The sequence below is a fragment of the Pimephales promelas genome, chromosome 15 (genome assembly GCF_988280905.1).
Source record: "Pimephales promelas chromosome 15, fPimPro1.hap1.1, whole genome shotgun sequence".
NCBI classification, from domain to species: domain Eukaryota; kingdom Metazoa; phylum Chordata; class Actinopteri; order Cypriniformes; family Leuciscidae; genus Pimephales; species Pimephales promelas.
Genome location: NC_142783.1, coordinates 21,126,903 through 21,154,215, shown reverse-complemented (window position 1 = coordinate 21,154,215; position 27,313 = coordinate 21,126,903). Strand labels below are relative to the sequence as shown.

At 36.0% G+C, this 27,313-nt stretch overlaps 2 protein-coding genes across 2 annotated transcripts; both read left to right on the top strand.

Annotated features, from left to right (window-relative positions):
- The first annotated feature begins 310 nt into the window (after window positions 1-310).
- minpp1a (multiple inositol-polyphosphate phosphatase 1a) lies at window positions 311-10,927 on the top strand. Its single transcript, XM_039655982.2, has 5 exons — window positions 311-1,027; window positions 1,930-2,121; window positions 3,475-3,572; window positions 4,341-4,471; window positions 9,959-10,927. Exons 1-5 carry the CDS (start codon window positions 427-429, stop codon window positions 10,314-10,316), a joined length of 1,380 nt encoding a protein of 459 aa, XP_039511916.2. The 5' UTR covers window positions 311-426; the 3' UTR covers window positions 10,317-10,927.
- A 266-nt stretch (window positions 10,928-11,193) lies between these two features.
- On the top strand, window positions 11,194-26,083 carry papss2a (3'-phosphoadenosine 5'-phosphosulfate synthase 2a). The gene is made up of 12 exons (XM_039655865.2): window positions 11,194-11,441; window positions 15,607-15,721; window positions 16,505-16,740; window positions 17,487-17,625; window positions 17,799-17,917; window positions 19,567-19,680; window positions 20,718-20,829; window positions 21,812-22,017; window positions 22,301-22,436; window positions 23,148-23,416; window positions 24,090-24,319; window positions 24,978-26,083. The coding sequence occupies exons 1-12, from the start codon at window positions 11,415-11,417 to the stop codon at window positions 25,117-25,119; spliced, it is 1,845 nt and encodes a 614-aa protein (XP_039511799.2). The 5' UTR covers window positions 11,194-11,414; the 3' UTR covers window positions 25,120-26,083.
- Window positions 26,084-27,313: the final 1,230 nt, after the last annotated feature.

The window sequence follows — 27,313 nt, the reverse complement described above, 5'->3', positions numbered from 1 at the left end:
CATTTAATGAATTCTTTCAACGAAAATGGTTGACCAAAATAAGTGTCACAAAAAAATCTTCACAAAAGTAAAGGTAACCCCAAAAATAATCTCAAATAGCCTAAATTTCTGACAGTATGAATATTCCCTGACTTTTAAGACGCATATTTTCCCTGACTTTTAAGAATTTATGGATTGGCCATGACTTTTACGCGATTGGAAATGCCCAGGGGTTTCATGATAGAATCCCAAGGTATCTTGAAGGGGCAGCACTACCAGCGCAGATGCAGAAAAACAGGGAAAGCTACTATTTGGCCAACATTTCTAGGTCCTCAATGTAAACATCAGCTTGCGAGTAAAGTCTAGTGAAATGAGTCACTTTTTAGTTGCGCAAAGGCAAAACCAGGCAACTAGGAGACGCCGAGCAACGCACCCCAAAACACAAACATGGCCAAACAAGTGGTAACAACGATATGTTTTGTTCTTTTTCACTTCATCATAAGTTACTGGGCGTTTATGTCATCTTGTAGCATCCACTCACCCACAAAACGCAGCATACCAGAGATCGCTAGGTATTTTGGCACCAAAGGTCGCTATGAGGAGGTTAACACGTACTTAATCGAGGATATTTTGACCATAAACAACTCCCTCGTGACGCTGCCTTCCTCGACATGCCGCGAAATTCATTTGACAGCTATAATCCGGCACGGGACGAGGTTCCCAACCGCTAAAAACATCCAAAAGATGCGCGACTTTTATAATCTCGTCGTGCGTAATGCGACCGACAACTTAAGCTGTTTGTCAGAGATAAAGTCACGGTGGGAGATGTGGTACAAGGATGAGATGGACGGGCGACTGGTAAACAAGGGCCGTGAGGATCACATGAACCTGGCACAGAGACTCATTAAATGGTTCCCCTCTTTACTGACCGAGGACAATGTGCGTCAAGGACGCGTGAAACTGATCACCAGCTCCAAGCACAGGTGTGTGAACAGTACCATCGCTTTCAGAGAGGGACTAATGAGAGGACTCCGCATAGAAGAAAAAGGTAATGCATGAGGACCCAACCCTGCAATTACCACAAACACTGAATCGCATGCCATCATTGTTTTCCAGCATGAGCAGCATGCTCATCTGACTCTTCATACATGATGATAGTGCTCACTGGTTTCAGCTGTGAGATTCAGTGGAGAGAAAATGGAAACTTGTTCCATTCTGGTGTAATTAACCAAACAATTCAACTGCATTTCTACATGCTCATAAAGAACCAATTATAGATCTCTTTATTATCTTTACTAATTGTTTTTAGTTGCTTTTTAGTCTTTTCCTCAGATTTTTATCCTGACTGATATATCAATATCATATATCAAAATTAGCTGATATCATTACTGGTCTATCACCTAAATTTGTATCTTTAGTACTATCATGGTTTATGTATGGCACATCAAAAGTCATCATATGAATGCCAAAATGTTGAATACACTAATCATTTATTTGAAAATAAATAAATAAATAAATAAATATATCTTAAGGAGCCACAAGGAAATTTTAAATTGACTTTGGGGCATATAAAAACTTAAATATGCTTATGTGGACCTTCAGCAATCTGCCTTATTGGTTGTGTTTGTCGCCTTTATAACCAGTATACGTATAGAAAGCCTATATATTATGCTTACAATTCACACACAAACAAGACTTCTTGTTAGCTCCAGTATATGCAGATAAGCACAGAAAACACATAAAAATACATTTTGAACAATCAATTTTTTTGGATTGACTTATTTTATTAGACATCTTAATCTATATTTCTTTCTTGATTGGCTTCCCCCACTGATTAAATACGTTTACAAAGTAACATTTTGTTATTCCAGTTTTATGAGTCAAAGTGCCATGTTTATAAACCCATAATGTTAATTCTACAAATTTGTTTTGTTTTGTTTCATTGCTCAGTTGAGTTGGAACCTGCTGTAAATGACGCTTTGATGCGTTACTTTGACCAGTGTGAACGGTTCGTGAAAGAAGTGGAGAACAACAAGAGTGCCTTGGAGGAAGTAAAACGTTTCAGTGAAGGCCCTGAGATGAAAAGAGTAATGGAGAAAATGGCTGACAGGCTGAAGGTCCCTTACACCAGCGTCACCGATGGTCAGTGATTGCATAACATGATCATGACACTGTTACACAGTCCCTGTTGAATTCCTGGAATAAAGCAACATCCACAGTGCTATTGTGCATTTTAAAAGTGTGTTAATGTTGTGATCATTTTTATGTTATGTTTTCTTGACAGAGCTTTTTTAATTTTAAAACACATGCATCCAATTCACTTCCCTTTAAATGTTACGCTCTTCTTGCAACCATAACCACAAAACTTTGCATATGAGTAGATTATTGCACACGCTTTCTCCCCGAATGCATTTCAGGCTGACCTCAGTTCACATGTCAAATAAACCTTTGATGAGAACCTAAAGATAGAAAGTGAATTTTTCTAAGTCTATTGTTCGTGTTTTTTTTTATTTCCTCGGCAGTGAGGATGCATCAGATTAGAGGTTTTTGAGATGATTTATAAATGTTAAAAATCAATAAACAAAATTGTGGTGTCCAAAACTCCAATTGATTGAGAAGGCTGGGCTTTCAAATTTCAAAATTGTACATGGTTTGCAACTACATCACTAATCTGTACCATCATTAAAATAGTAAAATGTAGCCACAGAAATATTTTTTAAACAACTTTTGGTGAAATGGATTGAGGCACTGAGTGTCCATATGAAATGGTGTAGTTAAATTCTATAGATGACGGGCCACGTTTGCTGCAGCTTTTTCTCTGGAGAACAGAAGAAATATGGGAAGAGCTGGGAATGAGAATCACAAAAGCAAGAAAACTACCAAATGTTGTTGAAGCAAGTTTAACTCGGAGAGTTAAGAGGTCAGGACTGCTCAATTGATCTGCTGTTGTCAGCAGTTGTATATCAATGCACAAACAGAGAGTGAGAGATGAGAGTAAGCGAGGGAAAGAATGTCGAATAGTGTTCCTACTGCAGTCTACACTACAACCGTTAGATGGCAGTGTTGATCCTTTTTTCTTTGCCCCAAAAATAGGATGAAAGTGCAAAAATACAAGATTGCCCTGTACACCAGCACATGCTTTTATCAAAGATTTCACAGAGATTATTAATTTATTTTACAAAGATATGAACAAAGAAATGTCTTATTTATTCTACCGTATTACGGAAGAGGATTAGGGCCAACCAATAATAAAAAAAAATAAAACCATCTCGAGATTAAAGTCATTATAATGCGAGATTAAACTCGTTAAATTTCGAGAAAAAAGTCGAAATACAATCTTGAGAATAAACTCATTAAATATCGAGATTAAAGTCATTATAATGCGAGATTAAACTTGTTAAATTCCGAGAATAAAGTAGTGTTTTGAGAAAAAAAAAGTCGAAATGAAATCAGTGTTCACTTACACATTGTCTTAAAATTTGTTTTTCTTTGTAGATTCAATGCAAGCAGCATTCTTCCTGTGTTCATACGAGTTTACTATCCTCAAAGTGAACTCGCCCTGGTGCCAGTTGTTTGACGAGGTTGATGCACAGGTACTGGAACAGAGAAGTTTTTCCTGTTTACCCTTATTTACTTTATCGTAGGACCTAGAAGTATACCAGGAGTATTTCTTCCTCAGATGGAACATTATAACAATTCAAAAGGTAAAAAAGAAATTATTACTTTTATTCAGCAAGAATGCAGACATTTATCAAAATTGACAATAAAGCCTTTTACATTGTTACAAAAAATCCTACTCCTAAAAAATAAAAAATTGAGCGAATAAATGAAGCCTGTGAATAAATGAATACATTTATTCCTGTGATGGCAAAACTGAATTTTCTGCAGCTATTTCTCAAGTCTCCAGTGTCAAATAATCCTTCAGAAATTCTAATGCTAATTTGCTGCTCAAAAAATGTATTATTATTATTATTGATGTTAAAAAAGAGTTCTGTTGCAAATTGTTTACATATGTATATATATATATATATATATATATATATATATATATATATATATATATAAATTACTTGCATGTAACTTTTGATCAGTTTAATGTGCCCTTGCTGATTAAAAGTATTAATTTCTTTAAAAAAAAAAAAAAAGTCAATGTAGCCTTGGTGAACATAAGAGCCAAACACAAACACATTTTAAGTATCTTACTGACCTTGAGCTTTTGAACGGTAGTATATAAGTTTTATGTCAGTGTCAGTGAATGTCAGTCTAATGCCAACATATATTTTTTGTGAATGTGCTTGCACACTGGTGAGAGGTCATATGCTTCTGCAGATGTTTAAATACACTGTGTTGTGTCTCTTAAGGTGATGGAATACGCTGGTGACCTGAAACAGTACTGGAAACGAAGCTATGGACATGATATCAACAGCAAGTCCAGCTGTATTCTTTTCCATGATCTTTTCTATCGTCTTGACCAAGTTGTAACCAATATCAAGTAAGAGGACATGTCTTTTTATATAATGCATATAAGAAAAAATTGATGCTATTCTCACTTTATTCAAAAGTTTTACTCCCACAAAAGAGTCAAGGACCAGCCTTTCTAAGGAAGAATAAAGTATCTGTGACATGTTTTCACAGCAGTATCAGTTATTATGCCTGAGAAGATATTGAATAAGTTCAGCAGGTACAGACAGACGGCTCTGGGAAAGACCTAGTCTTCTTAGCTAGTTGTGTCTAAGTTTAGCTTTGAAGGTGACAGCCTTATTCAACATCAGTTTCATTCTGTGTAATTGTTTACTTCAGTGTATTTTATTTTTAAGAATTCTATAGACCCCTTTTGCGCCGACGTCACAGTTACGTCACGGCGCTAGCTGGAGGCAAAACAAAGTGAAAACTGGAGGCGGCCAGTGCAAAACAGCACAGATTCGGCTACACAGGGAGCTTAAATAATTGTTACTATTATTAAATGTCATCTTGTTGTGTTTTTTGGTGCAAGAAAGGATGAAAAATGAATATGCTGTATCTGGAACTTTTATTTCTAGAAAATATTCACATCATTAAAATCGCACTGTAATGTCACTCTTTATATTGTCGTGGTCTCGGCGCTGGCTCGGCAGAACTGCGGATCGTGCAGTGCACACAAGTCTTGTACAGGACCATATAGGCATCTAAAGATTTATATGCCCTCAGTTTCTATTTACGATCGGTTTCTCTATAAGGTAGGTGTAGAAGTCAGGCCACTCAACGGAGGTAACGTACGTTAATCCTGTCAGATCATCCATGCATCGAGTGAGCGTGTAGGCGGCTACAGGTCGGCCAATCTGGTTCCGTCCGTTAAAAATAACTTTTGGAAATAACAATCGCGGCCCTGGACACTGAGTGACCTTACACATTAAGATAATATCGGATTTTCTCATGGATTTTCTCCAGTCATTGTTAAAAAACAAGCTAACAATCCTTGCTAACTAGCGTTAGTGAAGCGGCCAGATGGATCTTTCTGCCTCCACCTAAGCCCCGCCCACAAAAAAACGTCACCATGTTTACCAACTGTAAAAGGGTCTATTCACATGAGGAAAAGAGAAGAAGGTGGAAAACAGATTTCTTTCTGTTTGTGAGAGGAGAAGTCGTAAAAGGGATATATTTGCTTTTGTTCATACACACGGCTCGTTGAAACTCACATTTTACAACTTAAAGGGTTAGTTCACCCAAAAATGAAAATTAAGTCATTAATTACTCACCCCCATGCTGTACCAACCCCGTAAGACCTTCGTTCGTCTTCGGAACACAAATAAAGATATTTTTGATTAAATTTGAGAGCTGTATTACTACCACATTGGCTCCTAAGGGACTGCCTCTTGACGGCCCAGAAAGTCAATGAAGAAAATGTTTAAATATCCCAAGTGACTACCGTGGCTCAACTATATGTTTATCAAGTGACGCGAATACTTTTTGTGCGAAAAAACAAACAAAAATAACGAGTTTATTCGACTATTCCTTTTCTTCCTTGTAGGCCAGAAACGAGACTTCCTTAGATTTCCACGACGCATGCGCGAGAATTGCGATCTCCTTACACTACTTCAGTTCAGTTCTCGCGCATGCGTCGTGGAAATCTAAGGAAGTCTTGTTTCTGGCCTACAAGGAAGAAAGGGAATAGTCGAATAAACTCGTTATTTTTGTTTGTTTTTTCGCACAAAAAGTATTCTCGTCGCTTGATAAACATATAGTTGAGCCACGGTAGTCACTTGGGATATTTAAACATTTTCTTCATTGACTTTCTGGGCCGTCAAGAGGCAGTCCCTTAGGAGCCAATGTGGTAGTTATACAGCTCTCAAATTTAATCAAAAATATCTTTATTTGTGTTCCGAAGACGAACGAAGGTCTTACGGGGTTGGTACAGCATGGGGGTGAGTAATTAATGACTTAACTTTCATTTTTGGGTGCACTAACCCTTTAAGTGACTCTTAACTTTAAAGAGATACTCCACTTTTTTTGGGAAATAGGCTCATTTTACAACTCCCCCAGAGTTAAACAGTTGGTTTTTACCGTTTTCGAATCCATTCAGCCGATTTTCTGATATTTTGAATAATATCAGTAACCAGGCAGTTTCTGGTCTCATTGACTTCCATAGTAGGAAAAAAAATACTATGGAAGCCAATGAGACCAGAAACTGTCTGGTTATCTATATTCTCCTAAATTTACATTTACATTTATATTTATTCATTTAGCTGACACTTTTATCCAAAGCGACTTACAATTGCTATATATGTCTGAGGTCGCACGCCTCTGGAGCAACTAGGGGTTAAGTGTCTTGCTCTGGGACTAGGGATGGGCAACGATTAATCGCGATTAATCGCATCCAAAATAAAAGTTTGTATTTACATAATATATGTGTGTGTAGTGTGTATAATTAATTTGTATATATAAATACCCACACATGCATGTATATATTTAAGAAAAATGTGTTATTAATATATCAAATATTTATATTTATATATAATATTAATTGTGAATAAATATATATAAAATATATACATGCACAGATTTCTTAAATATATACATGCATGTGTGGGTATTTCTATATACAAATTAATTATACACAGTGCACACACATATATTATGTAAACACAAACTTTTATTTTGGATGCGATTAATCACGATTAATCATTGCCCATCCCTATCTGGGACACATTGGCGTCTCACAATGGATTTGAACCCGGGTCTCTCACACCCAAGGCCTGTGTCTTATCCACTGCGCCATCACCACCCCTATATCAGAAAATCGGCTGAATGGATTCGAAAACGGTAAAACCCAACTGTTTAACTCTGGGGGAGTTGTAAAATGAGCCTATTTCCAAAAAACGTATCCCTTTTTTGAGAATGAGTTCAACTGACATTTACTGAATGAGTATTTTTCGAGCACCAGCTTGAAAAAAAAAGCCCATTTCGTGATGATGTTTGTTGCTACCATTATCACCCTGGTTTCAGGCTTTACTCAAGGGTGTCATGGGTAGTACATTGACTTTGGGTCCCTGACCATTGTTTGATTCATTTCTATCTACTACTAAGAATCAAGTTTTCTTCCCTAAATAAATACAGTGCGTGAACATAGCCAGAGAGTGAGTGTTTGCCTAACCAGTAATATTGCTATTTGAGAACAGCTGCGCATTCATACAAACCCGTTCAAGTTAAATGAATTGCCTAACCAGCATCATAACACAAATACGCCTCACACCCTCTGCCCACTTCCCACGCGGAGCCCGACACAACACATTACACAGAATACACAACATCTGAACAGGAACTAGAGCGATACAATTCTCTTGTGCAATAATCAGCAATCCTCCGATTCATTCTCTGGTCTGTCACATATCCTTACTGAATGTCATACTGAAAGTTAAGCAAACTTGGGTGTGGGGTGTGTGTCATAAATTTACATGGTCGAGGGTATCCACAAATAAGGATATGCATCCTTATATTTACAAACCAATTGTCTGGAAACCAAACCCATACCTTTTTCGTTGCTTGCGCCATGATCTGCTGTTTGAATGAAAAAACTGGGTTACACTTTATTTTAAGGTGATGTAGTTGTACATTGTACTTACTCAAATAAGTACTGAGCATTTTTAATTAACTACATGTACTTACTATAAAGTCACTGTCAATTTTGATGAGCTTAATTTATTCTTGTTGAATAAAACTAAATCATTAATTAAAAAGAGCAGCTTGAATATTGTGCTAAACTTGTCTGTTTGTGTTTGACAGGGGAAAGACAGTCATAGGAGTTTGGAATTGACTAATGATGGAACTATTTTTTTTATTCAACTGTTCCTTTTAATATTTCCAGAAATCCAAACAAACCGGTTTTTCATTCGCTTCTCGATTCTTGTCTGGCTGTTTTATTTTAAATGATCATAACTAAGCAAATGTAAAAGTAGATAATAGCATCAGACAAGAAGCAAATCAGATGATTATACTCCATTAGGTGATAAAATATTGTAAACTGATGTGAATGTCCCTGACAGAACTAAATTATTTTGGCTGTGATATTTATACAGGTGTTTTCTAATAACTGATTGTCACAGTCATTTTACATTATGTTTTTAATGCTGAAGAAGTGGGTACAGATAGTTCCTTAGAGTACAGATGAATCCTGTTGAACCCTGGCAATGGCCAGGTTACCTGTTATTTAGAAACCCACTGCTTGATGTCAAAAGAAGGATGTTACAACATTAGATCAAGTGATTGAGTACATCTGTTAATTTTTGACCAATAAAACCAGAGATATGATATCCTTGCCAACCAAGAAAATTGCCATCTCTAGGTTTACAGCTTACTGCATTTTATTTGCAGCAGTTTTTGTAAAAAGAAAACTTCAAAACAGTCATATGTTTTATTGTGTTGGGCAACAGAAAAAAAGACCCTCAATTGTTGACCAGTTTTTGAACACTCAGAATTCTCAAAGTACATTAAGGGGTTATTCACACAGAGAACATTTTTGCATTTAAAATTGGAAGTGTATTGGGAAAAAAAGCAAAGTGAAGAGATGTGTTTTCTAAAACTACTTATAACTTAGTGCTGTCATACGCATGATGATGCAAAAATGTGAGTACAATGGTCAAATATTTTTGTATCTCGTTTACAGTGGAGAGCACAAGTGAATACTGTACACTCCCTAAAACTCTTTGTTATAGTCTCATTATCACGGACAAATCTTCCTCTCTTTGGCAATTAATCAGCCTATTTGCAGTGACATTTTTTGATGCCCAGCTTTTAACTGGCTTTATCAAATGTGTGTTTACGAAATTATGGCTTTGACCTATTCAGAAATCCCTGCACAGCCCATTAATGATCAATGTGTTTTATGAATGATTGTGTGACAATTGCTGATTCTCTTCTGCAATATGTTGGGTTTTAGCTGTGAAATTTCCCGTTCACCTTCTCTTTGTGTTTGTTGATCACCTTTGTTCGTGTTCAAAGGTTGCGGAGCACTCCTCTAGAATCAGTGGTAGCAAACAGTAGGAAGGGAGAAACCCACAGTACCTAGGGCTGACTCTAATGTCAGCTAAAAATCCAAACCAGTATTTGTAATTCAAGTAGTTGTGGTTTTGTAATGAAAGGGCAATGTGAGATAACTCTTACTTGAACTTGAAAGACATGCATTCAGGACTATTTAAGATAGAGTATTATATTGCATTATTTTTAGACGCAGGATTAAGCATCGTATTAGGTTGAAGGTCAATTTAGTTTTTTTTAATTGTCTGAAATACTGGATGAATTATAGTTTTCTGCTTGAATTTTTGTTACTTTTCTCATTTATGGTCATAAACATGCCTGTAAAGTGTCGACACACTGATGTGTTGTGGAATATGCTTACAACATTTTAAATACAATTACAATGTTTGTGGGTCAATTTGATTGACAGTTAATGTAAACAAAAATGTAAAAAAAAGCTATTAAAAATTTCTCTCTCTCTCTTTCTCAGCTCGGGTGTTACTGTATCAGAGGCTGTAACGGTGCAGGTTGGCCACGCTGAGACACTGATACCCCTCCTCACCCTGCTGGATCTCTTCAAGGATGACGTCCCTCTCAAATCAACTAACTTTGCAACCCAACAGAATAGAATATTTCGCAGTGGACGCATTGTGCCATACGCTGCCAATCTGCTGGTAGTGCTCTATAAATGCCCGGAGGGAATAAGAATTGGTGTGCGACTCAATGAGAAATCTTTGACCTTGCCTGGACTCACCGACCCTGTCCCTGTGTATGAGGATGTGAAGAAACACTACAGCGCTCTACTGGGGGGTTGTGACCAAGAGATTGTGTGTAAAATTCATTCATGAACATAAAATAACAATACAACTCACTACCCAGCCCACTGACACTGAATAACATTTTGAAAACTGTTGGTAGAACAGTATATGGTAGAAAAAGTTATCTGTTATATAAGTATAACACAATTTACCCCCGTACTATTACTTAGCCTACTGATTTTATGGACTGAATTACTGTCTGCATGGACCAATAAGAGACAGAAACTTCCAAAATAGAGTACCTTAAGAAAAGGACATATTAGAGACAGAAAGAAAGCAGAGAAATCAGTTCTAACCAACCAATTAAACAAATAAGCACATTTGACATTTCACATGAAAAATCTTTCAGCACTATAGAATGTCACTTTTAGTAAAGGACGGTCTTCACATTGGTTCATTTTTTAAATTCTACATGATTTTTTTTTTAATCATGACCCACATTGTTTACATGCTTGAATTGTAAATGATTGGTTTTGTTAGGGTCTCCTGAGTCTTTTGTTCTTGCTTACTACTAAAGTATCAATTGTATGTAAAATGATCTATTCAAACCAAAGACTATTTTGTCAAGTACTGTATGTACTGCCTGTTTGATTTTATTTCCAGACCAAATTTATAAAATAAATAAATCGTATGTAAAAATGTGTCATTTAGTGGATTGAATTTGCATGCAATTTTGTACCTCATATCAGTAAGAAATACAATACAAAAACTCATGGAAATGTCTATAGTGAATATGGCAGTTGACGACAATTTTAAAAAGTCGATTCCATAAATCTTGTGCACTCTTCCCAAAATCATATTCATTTGATTTTACACTTGAACGCAGAACAAGGGGCTCTTTTCTCTTCAGATCCTTCTCTCCGCCCCCTTTATCCCGTAGCTCTTGATCCCTCCTCCGTGCCTTACAGTCTCATACCGGTACACTGCTCTCCATTCAGCCGTATGCAGATTGTGGGTCCCGGGAGGTGGGACGAAAACTGGACTGTTGGAATGCGACGTGTCGCGGATCGCTTTTAAAAACACTTCTCTTTCTGCATCTCCACAAACTACCTTCTAAAAGTTCACCTGCGTGTTCAGTCCGCCCCTCCGAGCTAAAGTCCAAACCAGAGCGCACGTCACCGGAGCGAGATGCCTGGAAACACAGCACAAAACCCGGTGAGATTTGGCAGAGAGCCGTAGCTGGCAAAACTTCTCTGTCGTGGATTGTTTATTTTGTCAGAGCTGCCTTTTTCTTTGTTGACATTTATGCAATCGGTGTGTAAGTGTTTAGTAAGAGTTGTCTAAGATGCGTAAACATAGGGTTCGTCGACATTTCAGCCAACTTTTTTTATGTGTTAGCCTATATAATTGCCTGCGATCATTTGGGGAGATATTGGACAAGCGCTTTACTTCAAATCTGTGTTATAGGCTAGACATACTGGCTTGACAAAAAGCTTGTTAAATGTGTATAACTGAAATACTGTCAACAAAATGATGAATATTAAACAGAAACGTGAGAGCAGAAAAGTTTACCTTAGCTACATTTAGTAAAACAATTCTGAATTTTCATGTCGTGAAAAAAAGTAAAATGTAATCAGAAATATAATTCCATTATGTTGGCCAGGTAGGCCTACTGAAATTAATAAATTGTCTATACATTTATACCATTTAAAATAATGTGACACCCTACCACTTATGAAAAAATACCGTAGTATAATTAAAACTTTTAGAAAATATGCCAGTGTAATTTGACTGAGTTCACTTGTTTAACGAACCACTGTATCACAAAAATATTATAATACTGGAATAGTTTCTTAATTTAAGAATGTTTTGAAAAAGATGGTTGCAAAACAATTGCTAGATAAAATAAAAAGTATTACTGTAATTTGCTATTTCTATAATCATTCCTAATATTTGTACATATTGCTAATATAACTGTACAAATATTGAATAATTTATTGTAATATTTGGAAATAGCACAGTTCTATCTATACAATATGAAATGTTTTACGCTTGCCATAGTGCTCTGTCTTAGAGTTCATGTCAGTACTGAGTCATAGACCAGAGTTCAGTTAGAGAGGCAATGTGCACATGAACATTGTTTTTTGTGCATGTAGGCTATATTGAGTGTAAAAACACTCAGACAAATCTTTTACTTTATATATATATATATATATATATATATATATATATATATATATATATATATATATATATACTGTGTATATATAGGCCTATATATTTATTTATTGATATATATATATATATATATATATATATATTTATATATAAAAGTAAAAGGGAGCAGTTAGTTCTTAACTGCCTTTTTTCAATACATTTTAACAAATCATTTAAACATTTTAAAAATCACTTCAAGTGATAGCTGAAAAAAAGAACCCTGTGATTTTGGTGATTTAAAGTATCTGGAATAAAGTTGTGATAATGGCTGCCTTCACTGTCATTTTCTACTCAAAAGGACAAAGAAGTCCTTCACATTCAGTTTGGGGTAGATAGCCAGGTGTCGGAGTCAGATATAAAACATTGTTTTATAAGACAAACCATCAAAGACGTTACAAAATTTCTCTGCCCTGATTTGTTGTCTTAGAATACACTGAAATATAAAATCGGTACTGCAGTCAGAAAGACAAAAATCCAGAAAACAACATACCCTGTTCAGAGCTCAGACTATAATCAGCTTGTTTAATGCAAGTCATTCACTTATTCAGGCTGTTAGTACAGTGTTCATTCATAAAAGCCTTCTGACACTGCATGTCTGGCTTAACAGAGAAACAGTATGTGTTAAAGAAAGGTGGTCTGTTTGTGGGATTCTTTGGAAGTCGTGTGTGTAATGAATTAATCTATTTGTTTTTTAAGCACTCCACAAGTAAATTTGAGATGGGATGGGAAAAAGGAAAAGGCTGTGTGTGAGCCTGGATGCCAGCCCGAACCCCGCCCACAACATTTTTTGGTCGGGAAGTTCGGTCTGGTCCAACCCGATCTCACGACCAAGTCGTAAGGCCCATTCGTATGAATTCATACGAATGACCTACCCCTTACCCCGCCCCTAAACCTAACCATCACGTGGGTTTAGACAAATCGTACGAATTAGTACGAGTGAGGTCGTACGAATTAGTACGAATTAGACACTTTTTAATCATGCGTCGAATTCGTACGAATTGGTCGTGAGATAGTGTTGTCTGGTCTCGATCCATTGAGGAATAATTATGATCGGTTCAGAAATCGTCGGGCCCATCAAATTGCCAGGGCGTAAAATTAGATTTTTGCATCTGACCTGTGTAAGGATGCGCCCTGTCCAAAGTCGCTGCATACATTCCTAGTTAATGAATATAATGGTTTGTTTATAGCAGCTTGGTTTTCCTGCAGCCCGTCCTGCACAAACGGTATTTTTCAACCTATAGTTCTCAGCAGTGGTGGACTAAGTACACCTACCTTGTTCTTGGGTTAAAGTAAAGATACTCAAGGTAAAATATTACTCAAGTACAAGTAAATGTGTTTTAAATAAAATGTGCAGACCCCAGCAGAGATAGAGGGGGCGAACCGAGGGTGGGACTGAGCGGTTGATGTGCACCTCAGACCCGCAGTGACAGGTGCTGTTAGACTCTAAAATGGAGAGTGACTGGAGTGACGCAGGTAGCTTTGCAACAGAGCGGTCATTTGAAGTTGAGGACTTTCCCCCACCTTCACCTGAAGTGGAGGAGGGTGAATTGTATGTGGACACAGGGCCATATCATTTCCAGCCGCTGGCTCAAACTGCGATCTTAACTCCTGCATCGAGATCGGCATCTGATGAGTTTTGTCGAGTTGATGTCAATAGTGCACTCTCTGTAAGCATATATTCATATTGATATTTTGCCGCTATGTGAAAAAATCCAGGAAAATGCGCCAATGCGTTTGTCGACCCCAGAGGATTAACTTTAGCCTAACCATAAATTGTGATTAAAATGTACATGATCACTCACATCAAGACGCCGCTGCGGTGGTGGAGTCCATGCAGGAGGAGAAGTGTTTGGCACTGTGTGGAGAAGCCCATGTCAACCTCTATTCCATTACTATACTGACCACTACTAAACACAGATAAATCTACGCTAATTTGAAGCTATCCTATGCTACTAACTAACTAGGCTACAAAAAATTATCTAAAAAACTATATAAATGCTATGCTAAATAGATGCGGTAACGCTTCCTTTTACAGTACAGTACTTACGTGTACTTACAGTGTACTAAAGTACTGGCTAATCTAAGGTAAGTACAGGGGTTAGGGGTAGGTTTAGGGGTAGGTTCAGGGTTAGTACCTTGTTATTACCCAGTAATTTTAATTGTGCATGTGCTGCTCTTTATTTGTACCAGTTTGTTTTACAAATCTATTTAGCTTTTTTTAGAATTTAAAATATAAGAATATTTTTTGATAAGTGAGATCTCAGATGGTAGTCATTGAAAACTAAAAAAGTAGTCCTTGAAAAATCCTTGAAAGTCATGGAATTTCATTTATAGTATCTGTACGAAACCATACCCAGGAAAAAGCTACTTCTCTACCAAGAAACAGTTTTTATTAAAAACTAGAACAAAACAGCCTGTAAATGCACTGTAAAAAGGCATTAAAAATCTGTGTAAATGCATCTTTTGTTGTAATTGTTTTGTTGTTGTTGTTGGTGGTTTTTGCAAATATGTATTCCTGTACGGTGTACTGTACTTGTTAATGGAACTGTTAAAGAACCAGAATCATTCAATTCTTTATGTTTCCCGTTCTTATTTATTCAATTCAAATTCTAATACAATAAATTAGATTCAAATTTTATTTATTGAATTAGAATCTAACAATATAGTACTGTATAGCATAATAAATAATGATTATATATTATATATAATGATTATATATATATATATATATATATATATATGTAAAAAAACTTTTTTATTATATTATAATTTTTTATTATGAGTTTATGAGACTTGAACTGCAGTGAGTAAATTAGTGTATTAGAATAAAGTGCATGAAGAGTTACAGCATTTCTGTGGTTTAAACAGCAGCGCAAGGCACTGTTAATGCCAATATAGGGTTTGATAACCACGGATTGCATATATCTCTTGAATGCAATGCGGCTACAAGCTCCGGGGGTACATAAGACACAAACTTCCTTGGTGTCAAAAAGCAATAGTACAAAAGCATCTGCCAAATGCGTAAATTTGGATGTATGGTAAACAAAAAATATAACTGGAGTATTAAAGCCCATTGTGTATTCTGTGCTCAGGTATAGTATATAAGATACTAATACTACACAAATTGCTCTAAATGTTAGTATATTTCCATGTGTGTTTGTAGGATCTGCAAAAGTCCACTAATGTGGTATTCCAGGCTCATCATGTCAGCCGCAGCAAGAGGGGGCAGATCGTAGGAACCAGAGGAGGTTTCAGAGGATGTACAGTCTGGCTCACAGGTAATGCATTTCTACACTTTAAAAACAGTAGATATCACACGAGATGTCAGGCCAAGCAAATTTAATAGAGAAATAAAATCACAAACCTGTGATGCCTGTAAAACAAGTTGGTCTGAACTTCAAACCCCAGGCGCCAACTAATAAGAAATACATTAATTTTTTTTTTTTTTAAATGTGTCTCGTAATTCCCTGCCCTATCAGTATGGATCAAGAACACCAAAACAGAAATGTGCATTTATTTGACAAACAAGGCTGCATTTATTTGATCAAAAATACAGTAAAAATAGTGATATTGTGAAATATTGTTATAATTTAAAAAAAATCGTATATTTTAAAATGTTTTTTATTTCTTGATGGCGAAGCTTTATTTTCAGCAGACATTATACTCCAGTCTTGATCCTTCAGAAATCATTCTAATATGTTGATTTAGTGATCATGAAACATTTTTTATTTTTATCAATGTTGAAAACTGTTGTGTTGAAACCAATACATTATTAGGCGGCAGGCCCAGTTTCACAGGCAGGGCTTAAATTAAGCCAGGATTAGGCCTTAGTTCAGTTGGGTGTGCATCTTTAGACAAAACAATGACACTGACAAATTTTAAGACACAGTCCTTTTAGTTAAAAGAGCTCAAACATGCATTGTAATCGCTGTAACTGAGGGTAAATTTCTGTACTGCATTTTTTTAACCAATTTAATGTATTAATTTCTTTAAAAATAAAAACTTTTCAAATGATATCCAACTGTAAGGAATCTCTTATTTCATGGTGTGTGTATGTGCAGGTCTATCAGGGGCTGGTAAGACAACACTGGGATTCGCTTTAGAGGAGTATCTGGTCTCTCACGGCATTCCCTGCTACTCTTTGGATGGTGATAACATCCGTCACGGGCTGAATAAGAACCTGGGCTTTACTTCTGAGGATCGAGAGGAGAATATTCGGCGTATTGCTGAGGTGGCCAAACTATTTGCAGATGCTGGGCTTGTTTGCATTACAAGCTTCATCTCGCCGTTTGCCAAAGTGAGCAACCACACCAGTGACTGTGATTTACTTTATCACTAAACCAGTGAAATTGCTTGAACTAGGTTTTGCAAGGTTTATTAAATCAAATGTGTCTTCTAGGATAAATGTTAATGGGTTTTTCACTGCAGTACAAAAGGTCTTAACATTTACTTAGTGGTTTTAATTCAAAGCCACATACAAATGAGAATAAGCCGAACAGACAAGTGAACATGCAAGCAAGCAAGCAAGATTTATTTATAGAGCACTTTAGATTCCCAAAAAAATTTGGACACAAAGTCCTGTACAGTAAAAACAATACATATATAAAAAATCCCTACATAACCATAGAAGAAAATCAATATAACCAATATAACCAAACCTGGATTATCAGTTTCATGACTGACATGTACAATAAAACAATACATACATAAAAAGCCTTACACAACCATACAATGAAACAATAAAATCAATATAACCAAACCATAACCAAACCTGGATTTTCAGTTTAACTTATCAAAAGCCAAAGAATAAAGATAGGTTTTTAGAAGAGACTTAAAAACAGGCAATGATGATGCCTGTCTAATGTTTCTAAAAGGTAGATCGTTCCACAATTTCGGAGCTGCTACTGCAAAAGCACGGTCCCCTTTTAGCTTGCATGCAACACAAAGACCAACAAACACTTTGTTTTTCTTTTCTTTTTCTTTATTTGAGCATTTTTAATTAAATGTTTCATAAAATACATAATGCTCAACTTTACTCTGCAGGACCGTGCAGAGGCCCGGACCATCCATGAGAAAGCAGGTTTGCCATTTTTTGAGGTGTTTGTAAACGCTCCTCTGGAGGTGTGCGAGGGCAGAGACGTTAAAGGACTCTACAAAAAAGCAAGAGCTGGGGAGATTAAAGGTAATATATAAAAATGTTAACTTTAAAAAGGCTGCTCTAAAACAAAAAGTACAAAACAACTTAACAGAAAACAATAGACACATCCTGTAAAAAGAGCAAACTAAACATAAATACTCAACTTTCTTCTTTCATTCCCATCTTCCTCTGTTTTACATGCTTAATTTCTCTCCCAGGCTTCACCGGTATAGATTCTATGTATGAGTGCCCAGTGACTTCTGAGCTGATTCTGAAGACCGGAGAGCTCACAGTGAACGAATGCATTCAGAAGGTGGTGAACCTGTTGAAGGAGCAGGTCAGTCAGGAGCCACACAGGCTTGGGAATACATTTTATTTACCATTTCCCATTGGTGCATGTAGCCTAAAATTATCTTTATAGAGTACCTCATGGTCAGAACTCAGAAGTCCAAGGTTGAAGTCAATGTCAGGTATTACAACAAGCCTCTCGCTACAGATCTGTCTGAAGGCCCTTTTACTATAGTTTCCTTGTAATACAATTTTATATGGTTAATAAAACCGTCATTATTTACTCAGCCTTATGTAGTTTTTTTTTAAATGAATACTTAGCTGATCAAAGGTGAATATAAAAGACTATATAATAATGTTAATAATAATAATAATAATAATAATAATAATCTTTTGAATGTTCTATTGATCAAAGAAATGCTGAAAAATAAATAAATAAAACAAATCAAGGTTTCCACAAAAATAATATATTTTTATGCAGTATTGGCCAAAGATTTTTTTAATTACTCAACTAGTATTAAACCATAAAAATATAAGGAAAATATTATTACTATGTATTGTTTTTATATTTTAAAGGAAAAACACAATACTACCCTTGTGAAACAAACCTATACCAAAATGTATTTAAAATACATTTATTTCAAACTAAGTATACTGCAAATCCATTAACATAGACTCACTGAACAGTTGTAATGCTCTTTTATTAATGTGAGCACCTGTGTGGCCGAAGCTCTTGCCTCACACAATCCATCAAACCTCATACTTCTGGAAACCCCTCTTTCAAACCCCACCCCCACTGCTCAGCCTCATTCTTCAGAAGAACAGCACACACCTTAAAGCCCCACACAACACATGAAAAAAATGCATCAAATCAAATGCAAATCAATTTACTTATGTAAATCTTAAGTTGAACTTCAGCACTATTTCCGGATAACTTAGTAGTAGGATCTACTATGGAAGTAAATGGGACCAGAAACGGTTACTGATATTCTTCTAAATATCAGAAAATCGGCAGAATGGATTAGAAAACGGTAAAACTCAACAGTTTAACTCTGAGGGAGTTGTAAAATAAGCCTATTTCCAAAAAAAAAAAAAAGTGGAGTATCCCTTTAAGTACAAAATTACTTGTTCCAATTTAGCAGACTTTAATTTAGTATACCAAAAGTACAATTGCTGGGTGTTAATATGTAAATGTATTTGTATTATACTTGGCATAAAATGAATGTATTTCAAATACATTTTAGTATATTTATTTTTCATCATGTCAAAATTTATCTGACAAAATTATTTGGCAAAAAATGCAAAGTACAGGCAGGTTTCATTGTGTTATCACATATAAAACAATTAATTCCAAGCACAACAATGTAAAGTTCTTACAAAATCTTTAATAAAATTTTAACAAAGGTATCTTTGGCTAAAGGTAGATAGTTGATGATATCAACTTTCCCAGGCCAAACATTATGAACATTCGAAAAAATGATAGTATTAAAGTACAAACTATTATAAAAGTACAATATTAATAACGGTTAAAGAAAATGTACTTCATGTTGTAAAATTTAAATGAACTGCTTTCATTCACATCAAGTAAGTTATCTACTATTAATGAACAAACCTGACTTCGGTGCAATTTCAGCAATGAAAGTATTTTTCAAGTGTCAGATCAGGCCACCTGATCACCTCTTTCTCTGTCTTTCTCAGAGCATTGTTCCCAGTGGAGTTGTAGAGGAGATAAATGAACTGTTTGTGCCCGAGAACAGACTCAAGCAGACACGGGCAGAAGCAGACACCCTGCCCCCTATCAGCATCACCAAGGTAACAGGTAGCATTGGTCCTCAAGGCCAAGGACAACACATGTTCAAGAAAAGTGTTCATAAATATGAGTGAATTATTGACAGGATGACACATAGCAGCTTTATCAGCCTGTGAACAGTGTTCCTTTATTACGATGCAAATTTATTCCAGAATCCCACAGCAATAACAATTTAAATTCTGTTCCTTAAAGACCCCCTGTGGTGAAAATCAAGTTTTTATTGTTGTTTATATGTCTATGTGGTGTTTTTAATATGCTTTAAGACAAACCATGTACACATTTTTAAGTCAACACCATTGATGAATATTTTTCCCCTTAAACTCATAAACTACCTTATAACAAGTCATATCATTGTGTGAGTGGGCATTTGCATACCATTAACTATTCTCTCAAGAGAATTCTCCCGCTATATTTTTCTGTTTATATGAAAAATCTGGTACATTTAGCAATATAATGGGTAAATTATGTATGTGATGTATTTTACGATGTTATGATGAATTATATGCCTTTCAGTAGTTTGAAGCATTTCTAAGGATGCTTATTTTTAGAAGGCAGCTTTCTGACTCTAGGATGGCGAACGGGAACATAGTTTTGTGTAACATTAGCAACACATTATTAGCTGTTTGATAACTCAGTCAAGCAAAAGGCTAATCATATTAATTATCGTTATGTGTCAGTCCAACATTGTAGAGAGCCATACATAAAATGCATTACCACTCTGATACATCAAGGCGGGGACTAATACGCACATTCATGAGTCCGCAAAGGGTGTAGAGTTACATTCAAGCTATTTTATGGCCTGAATAAATCTTTTTCACAGGACAAAACTTTTAAATATGTTATTTTGGTTATCAACAATTAGTTTTAATGGTTACAATTATTAACTACAGGGGGACTTGAGACGTATTTTCACTTATTATTGCACAAAGTTGTTACATAATCCTTCCTACAGACAATCAATCATAGCAAGACATTTTGAAGAATATGATATTAGCTAAATGTTCCATTTGTAAAGAGCTTTCTGTGTTTGTGTGTTCAGTTGGACTTACAGTGGGTGCAGGTGTTGGCTGAAGGATGGGCCACTCCTCTAAAAGGCTTCATGAAGGAGAGAGAATACCTACAAGTCATTCACTTCAACACCCTCCTGGATGGTAACATACAAGCACACACATTTAAAAAGGTGTCTCAAATGTTTTAGCCATCGGCAGTCTCCTGTTGCAGTACTAGACATCTCCTTCCAAATATTAGTACAACTTGTTTTTATTCCACACACAAGTAATCACACTTAGTCAGGATAATCGTCTTAATGTTGGCGATGGCTCCAGCCGCAGAAGGCTGAAAGAGAAGATGTCTCATCCATAAAATAGCAGGTGCCAGTGCTGCTTGCAGGAGACAGAATGATGCAATGATCTGGCTTTCTGTGAAACTCGCACGCTTTGCTTGCTTTAATTCGGTTGGTCAGGAAACATCGGTCAGGGGAGGAGGCAGTATTTTCAAAGTATTTGCAAATGCATGCAAGCGAATAATATTCAGTGTACTGACATACATTATTAGGAGCATTTAACCGAGCAGGTAGCTAATAATGATGCTAATGAGCACGTCACAACCTCTCTTCACCAGTTTGCACTGGTTACCAACAGCCACTCCCATCAAATTCAAGGCACCAATCTTTTCTCTGTTTCCCTATACCTAAATTATGTGCCCTCCAAAAAAGTGTGTTCTGCAAGTTAAAAGCGTCTACTGGTGCCATCTCAAAGAGGCACAAAATCACTTTCACAGACTTTTATGATCTGAAAATAGAATGATCTGTTTTACTCAAACTGAGCTGCTGAGTCTTTAGCCATTTCTTGAAAATGGCTCGATTCATTAACACTTTCTACTTTATTTGTATTATATCTATTTTTTTCTTTTTCTTTTAAAAAAATGTGCTATTAAAAATATTGTTGCCCTTTTGTTGGTTTAATTGATTGTATTGTTCTCCTCATTTGTAAGTCGCTTTGGATAAACCCTTCTGTTAAATGTTTAAATGTGAATTTAGCTGTTTTTTTCCTTAATTATTGAATAAATAGATAAAGTGATCTCTTAAAATGATTTATAATATGCGTTGATTAACTTACCTATCCCTAAATACAGGTGGTACCATCAACCTCTCAGTACCCATTGTCCTTCCTGTTGCCACCGAGATTAAAGAACGTCTTCAAGGCAGTGCAGCTCTGGCTCTGGAGTACCAGGGAAAACGCGTCGCCATCTTACGCAACCCAGAGTTCTTTGAACATCGAAAGGAAGAGCGATGTGCTCACCAGTGGGGGACAACCTGTCCAAAACACCCTTACATAAAGGTATTAAATATGTTTTAACCAGTGTCACGATAATGAATGCATAACAAATACTAAAGTATTGAGGAAACCTTTAAGAAGTCTCAGCTGAATACAGGTTTTCAGTATTTGTACAAGAAAAAGGGCTTCAAAATGGCACAATTTGTTTCTTAAATAATACAACTAAATAACTGAAATTCATAATACTTGCTTTAAAAAAAATGAGAATACAACGGTTGCAATGAATGATTGTTATAACTCACAAATGCACATTAACTACATTCTTTAACCGCTTACCTGTGAATAGATGGTTTTGGAAAGCGGTGACTGGCTGGTAGGCGGTGAGCTTGAGGTATTGGAGCGAATCAGATGGAATGATGAATTGGATCAGTACCGTCTCACACCAAGGGAGCTGAAGCAGAGATTTAAAGAGATGAAAGCAGGTATATGCAAATTGGTTAAAGAGAACAGTTAAATGGATAGTTCACCAAAATCATTTACTCATCCTCATGTTGTTCCAAACCTGTATGAATTTCTTTCTTCGGCTGAACACAAATTAAGATATTTTGAAGAATGTTGGTAACTAAACAGTTGATGGGCCCCACTGACTTCCATAGTATTGGAAAAAATACTATGGAAGTCAATTAGGGTTAGGGTTAGGGTGAGTAAATGATGACAGAATTTTAATTTTTGAGGTGAACTATCCCTACAACTAAATAAAAATATGTTCTATATAGTATGAGTGTCTGAACTTGAAATATGAATGTAATACTACATTCGCCATGTTGTCATTATCACGTGATAGCATATGTCGCTTCACTGCCATTCATAAATCCTCTGCATTGGCCTCATGGGATATTAAAGTGTTCATATGTACACTTCAGAATCTCTGGAAGAAGTAGGTCATCCGGGTACTTTCTGCCTACTCTTTCATGAGTACTGTGAATTCGGACGTACTTCTGCTGTTTTACTGTACTACTGTTTTTTGCCAACTCTATAGTAGGGAATTATGTGATTCAGTCTTGGATTTCTGGCTTAGCAGGTTCTTACCCTCTTGAGAAACGAATGATATTCTGGACTTGGTCCACTATGGTTACGCAACAACCAATTAAAGCACTAACTGGAATTGAAAACAATTTTTATTGTTTTTCCAGACGCAGTGTTTGCTTTTCAGTTGAGGAACCCGGTGCACAATGGCCATGCCCTTTTAATGACTGACACGCGTCGACGATTGGAGGAACGTGGGTATCGTAGGCCAGTGCTACTTTTGCATCCTTTGGGTGGCTGGACCAAAGATGATGACGTGCCTCTAGAGTGGAGAATGAAACAGCATGCTGCCGTACTGGACGACGGCATTCTAGACCCTAAGTCCACCATTGTGGCCATTTTTCCCTCCCCTATGATGTACGCTGGGCCTACAGAGGTACATACTAGGTGTTCTTTCATACATGCATTTGAACAATGACATATAGAGCCCTTTTAGGAAGTTCTAGCCTTACACACACACATTTTTAGTAATGCTATGCATTTTGAATCACTTTTTTAGTTTACTCCACGATCCAATATTTTGGGGTACCGGTATATATTTTATTTTTGAAAGAAATTAAGACTTTCAAGCAAGGATCCATTAAATTGATCAAAAGTAAGAGTAAATACATTTATAATGTAACAAAAGATATTTATTTAAAATAAATTATGTTCTTTTGAACCTTCTATTTATCAAAGAATCCTGTATCAGTGTTTTAAACATTGATAATAAATTATTTATTTATTTTTTAGCACCAAATCAGGATATTAGAATGATTTCTAAAGGATTGATAAAAAAAATAATATGGCCGAAATAAATTTTAATATGTAAAATAGTAATAATATTTCACAATATTACTGTTTTACTTAAAAAAAAAAAAAGAAGTAAAAAATCAATAAAATAAAAAATCTTTAGAATGGTAGATTAAATAAAGCTATATATTTTTTTAAAGATTTATCTAAAATTATAACCGGTTCATAGTTTTAGATTCTCATAAATGAATTTAATTTTACACATAGCATATTAGTGCCACCCTTACAAATACTAACCTTGTCCATGGGTCTGTCAGGTCCAGTGGCACTGTCGTGCAAGGATGGTAGCAGGTTCTAATTTCTACATTGTGGGTCGTGATCCTGCTGGGATGCCCCACCCAGAGTCAGGGAAGGACCTTTATGAACCAACTCATGGAGGTAAAGTTCTGTCCATGGCACCTGGACTCACCTCTGTGGAGATTATCCCTTTCAGAGTGGCTGCATACAATAAGACCAAGAAAGCTATGGACTTCTATGACAAAGATAGGTGAGATTGAAGTTTTTACAGATATCCAAAGAAATGAACGTAAATTATTATACAGACTAGTAAAGCACTGTAAGCAAAGTCTCATGACTCATGTTTCTTGACGTTTTCAATTCATTGTGCTCATCGATTACGTCACTGAGTACATGTAATAAGAATGACTAAAATGGATAGACCGATCATTTCCAGTACTTCACAAGGAAGACATTAACAGGAACAGATGAATGTGCATTTAAATAATTGAAAATATGCCGATTGTATGCATTCCAATGGAAATTGCATTTCATGGAAAATTCCAATTCATAGTTTTCAGTCATGTGACTGACACAGCGACAAGTTTATGGCACTTGTGATCCACACACAGCACATCCTGCAGTATTTCGATCACTAAAATCAGTAGGACATTCTAAAACGCTTAACACAGAAATCACTTAAAGTGCCGCAGTGTACTAAAACAGGAGGAAAGCCTTGTTTTGCCCTCCAGGTGAGAGTTCCAATAAGTGTGTGATGCCACGTGAAAACTATGAATAGATGTAAGGTACATAAATGTCTTTCCGCAATAACCAGGAACTTAAGCAAAAATTATTTCCATGTAAATTGGTTGCTTAGTGGTTCTAAAGCATGAAAGTCAGACAGATTTTACCTCTATTTTTCAATTCAGACATGCTGAGTTTGAGTTCATCTCCGGGACCAAGATGCGCAAGCTGGCTCGCAGTGGAGAGAACCCTCCTGAGGGCTTCATGGCCCCTAAAGCCTGGAAGGTCCTCACGGAGTACTACAATTCCCTACAGAAAGACCAGTGATGACACATACAAGAAAGTTCCAACACAGAAAACCTCAGAAGATCAGAGAGCATGTGGTTCACACCGCCTCAAGAACTACTTCAGGCATTGAAAAATGAAGGAGCGCACTTACAACTAGCTGGTGGCAAAAGGTGGTCAAGATGTCCTGTGAATATATTACTACAGCATTGTTTTTAAAGGGAAATATGAACAAACTGTGAAATTTAAACTGATGTGCCTTGATTAATAGATTGCCAGTCCCAAAGACATTATGAGATCTTGTTCTTAAATTGTATTTAGAAATGTGCATTTAAATCAAAATCTATATTTATTGTAATCTAAATGAAGCAATTACTTTACTGTTCAAATGTTTGGGGATGGTAAGATTTTTAAAAAAATGTGAATGCTCACCAAGGCTGTATTTATTTGATGAAATAGTATAGTACATAAATAAGAAATAATTTATTTTATTACTGAGATTGGCAAAGATGAATTTTCATCATTACTGCAGTCTTTAGAGTAACATGATTCTTCAGAAATCATCCTAATATGCTGGTTCAGTGCTAAAGAAACATATTATTTTCGTTGATGAATAGAAAGTTAAACAAATTCATTTTCTCTTACAATGTGAAAGTCTTTACTGTCACTTTTGATCAATATAATGCATTCTTGCTAAATACTTAAAAAAAAAAAAAAAATCTTACTGACCCCAAACTTAGTGAATATCAAAGCAGTCTTCATGTGGCCCAAATTGCAGATTATACATTGAAACCTGAATAATTGTGTTTACATGTTACAATAAAGGGGTTGTTATGTGGGGACCATATTGAGGAAAGCATACTAGGGAACTATTTATTTTGTTCATTCAAAAAAAATAATGAATAACAGTTTTATTAAAGATTTAACAGCAAATTAAATATAATGTCAAGTAGATATCTGTATATCTTATCTGTTTTGATTAAACCTTTATACTGTTATTACATAATTGTGACAATGTGGCTGCTTTTTCAGATGCTCACAGTGTGACTGTATGCACAGCTTGTTTCCTGTTCTTTGAATCAAGGGCAAAAGTTATGCAGCTCATCCACAGAAATATTGATGCTCCTCTGCCATCTGGTGGTCATCAGTATACAGCAAACAGAAACCACACACCACTATTGGAAAAAATAGCTAATTATGCAAATATAACTTCAGCTAATAGTTAAAGTTTGTAACCAAAATGTTGTTGTGAACTTTTTCATTCCCTGTGATGCAAAGAGCAATTCATAATTGGATTAGAGGCCATGGCCTGAACATGCATAATGCAATAGGTCCCAAAATCTGTTACGGGGTGACTCACCCCTAAATTGATGTAGGCCTATCACTTAGGGAGCAGGGCTAATAGTGTGTTCCACTTGACCCTAGGCATTCCCAAATGGGTTTAGGGGATTCCCAATTAGACTTAGTGTGGATAAGAGCATTAGATCTAATATGTTCTATAATTTGCTAACTGTACAGTACGTACTGTACGTATAACAGTGCTATGCAATCCTGAAAAAGGTTAAGGGATGGATTGAGTGAACAGGATGTGTGGCATGGATTTTCGCAGAGAACAAGCATCTATAAAGTAAGCCGCTTGAGGCAGGGAGACCTACTTTGGGTTAAGGACAAGACACACTCACCCATTTCCCTGAATGGTGTCTTGTGAGTTGTGTAGTCGTCTTATCCATTTTGGAGAACTTAAAAGTAGCTGAGTTGAATCATGTTTGATTAGGAAAACTACAGTTGGGGATATCAGGTTTGTGAAACAGTGTTAATAAAGGGTTAACGTGAGCTACTGAGTGAGTTTAAAGTCCCTGGTAGTATTATACATCTAACACCCCTGCTCTTGATGCATTGTGTGTCCTTCTGAAGCATCAGTGAATGTTTTCACATTTTGTAATAGTTGTGTTTGAGTCCCTCAATTGATATCAGCGTGAAAAGATGGATCTCAAAACCATACAGTCACTGCTGGTAAGGGTTTAAATGTGCAAAAGAATTTGCAGAACCAAGAGGATATTTATGTTCATGACAAGCCGTGGTGTCAAGGTAACGATCCAGTACTAAGAATCAAGTGTAGGTATGTAGCTAAACTTTTGAATGGTCATTTTTATAACGTTTATTTTTGTCTTGTGAAATATATGTAGCTAAACATCTTTTATGTAAAATATCTTATTTTTATATAGAACAGTACTAT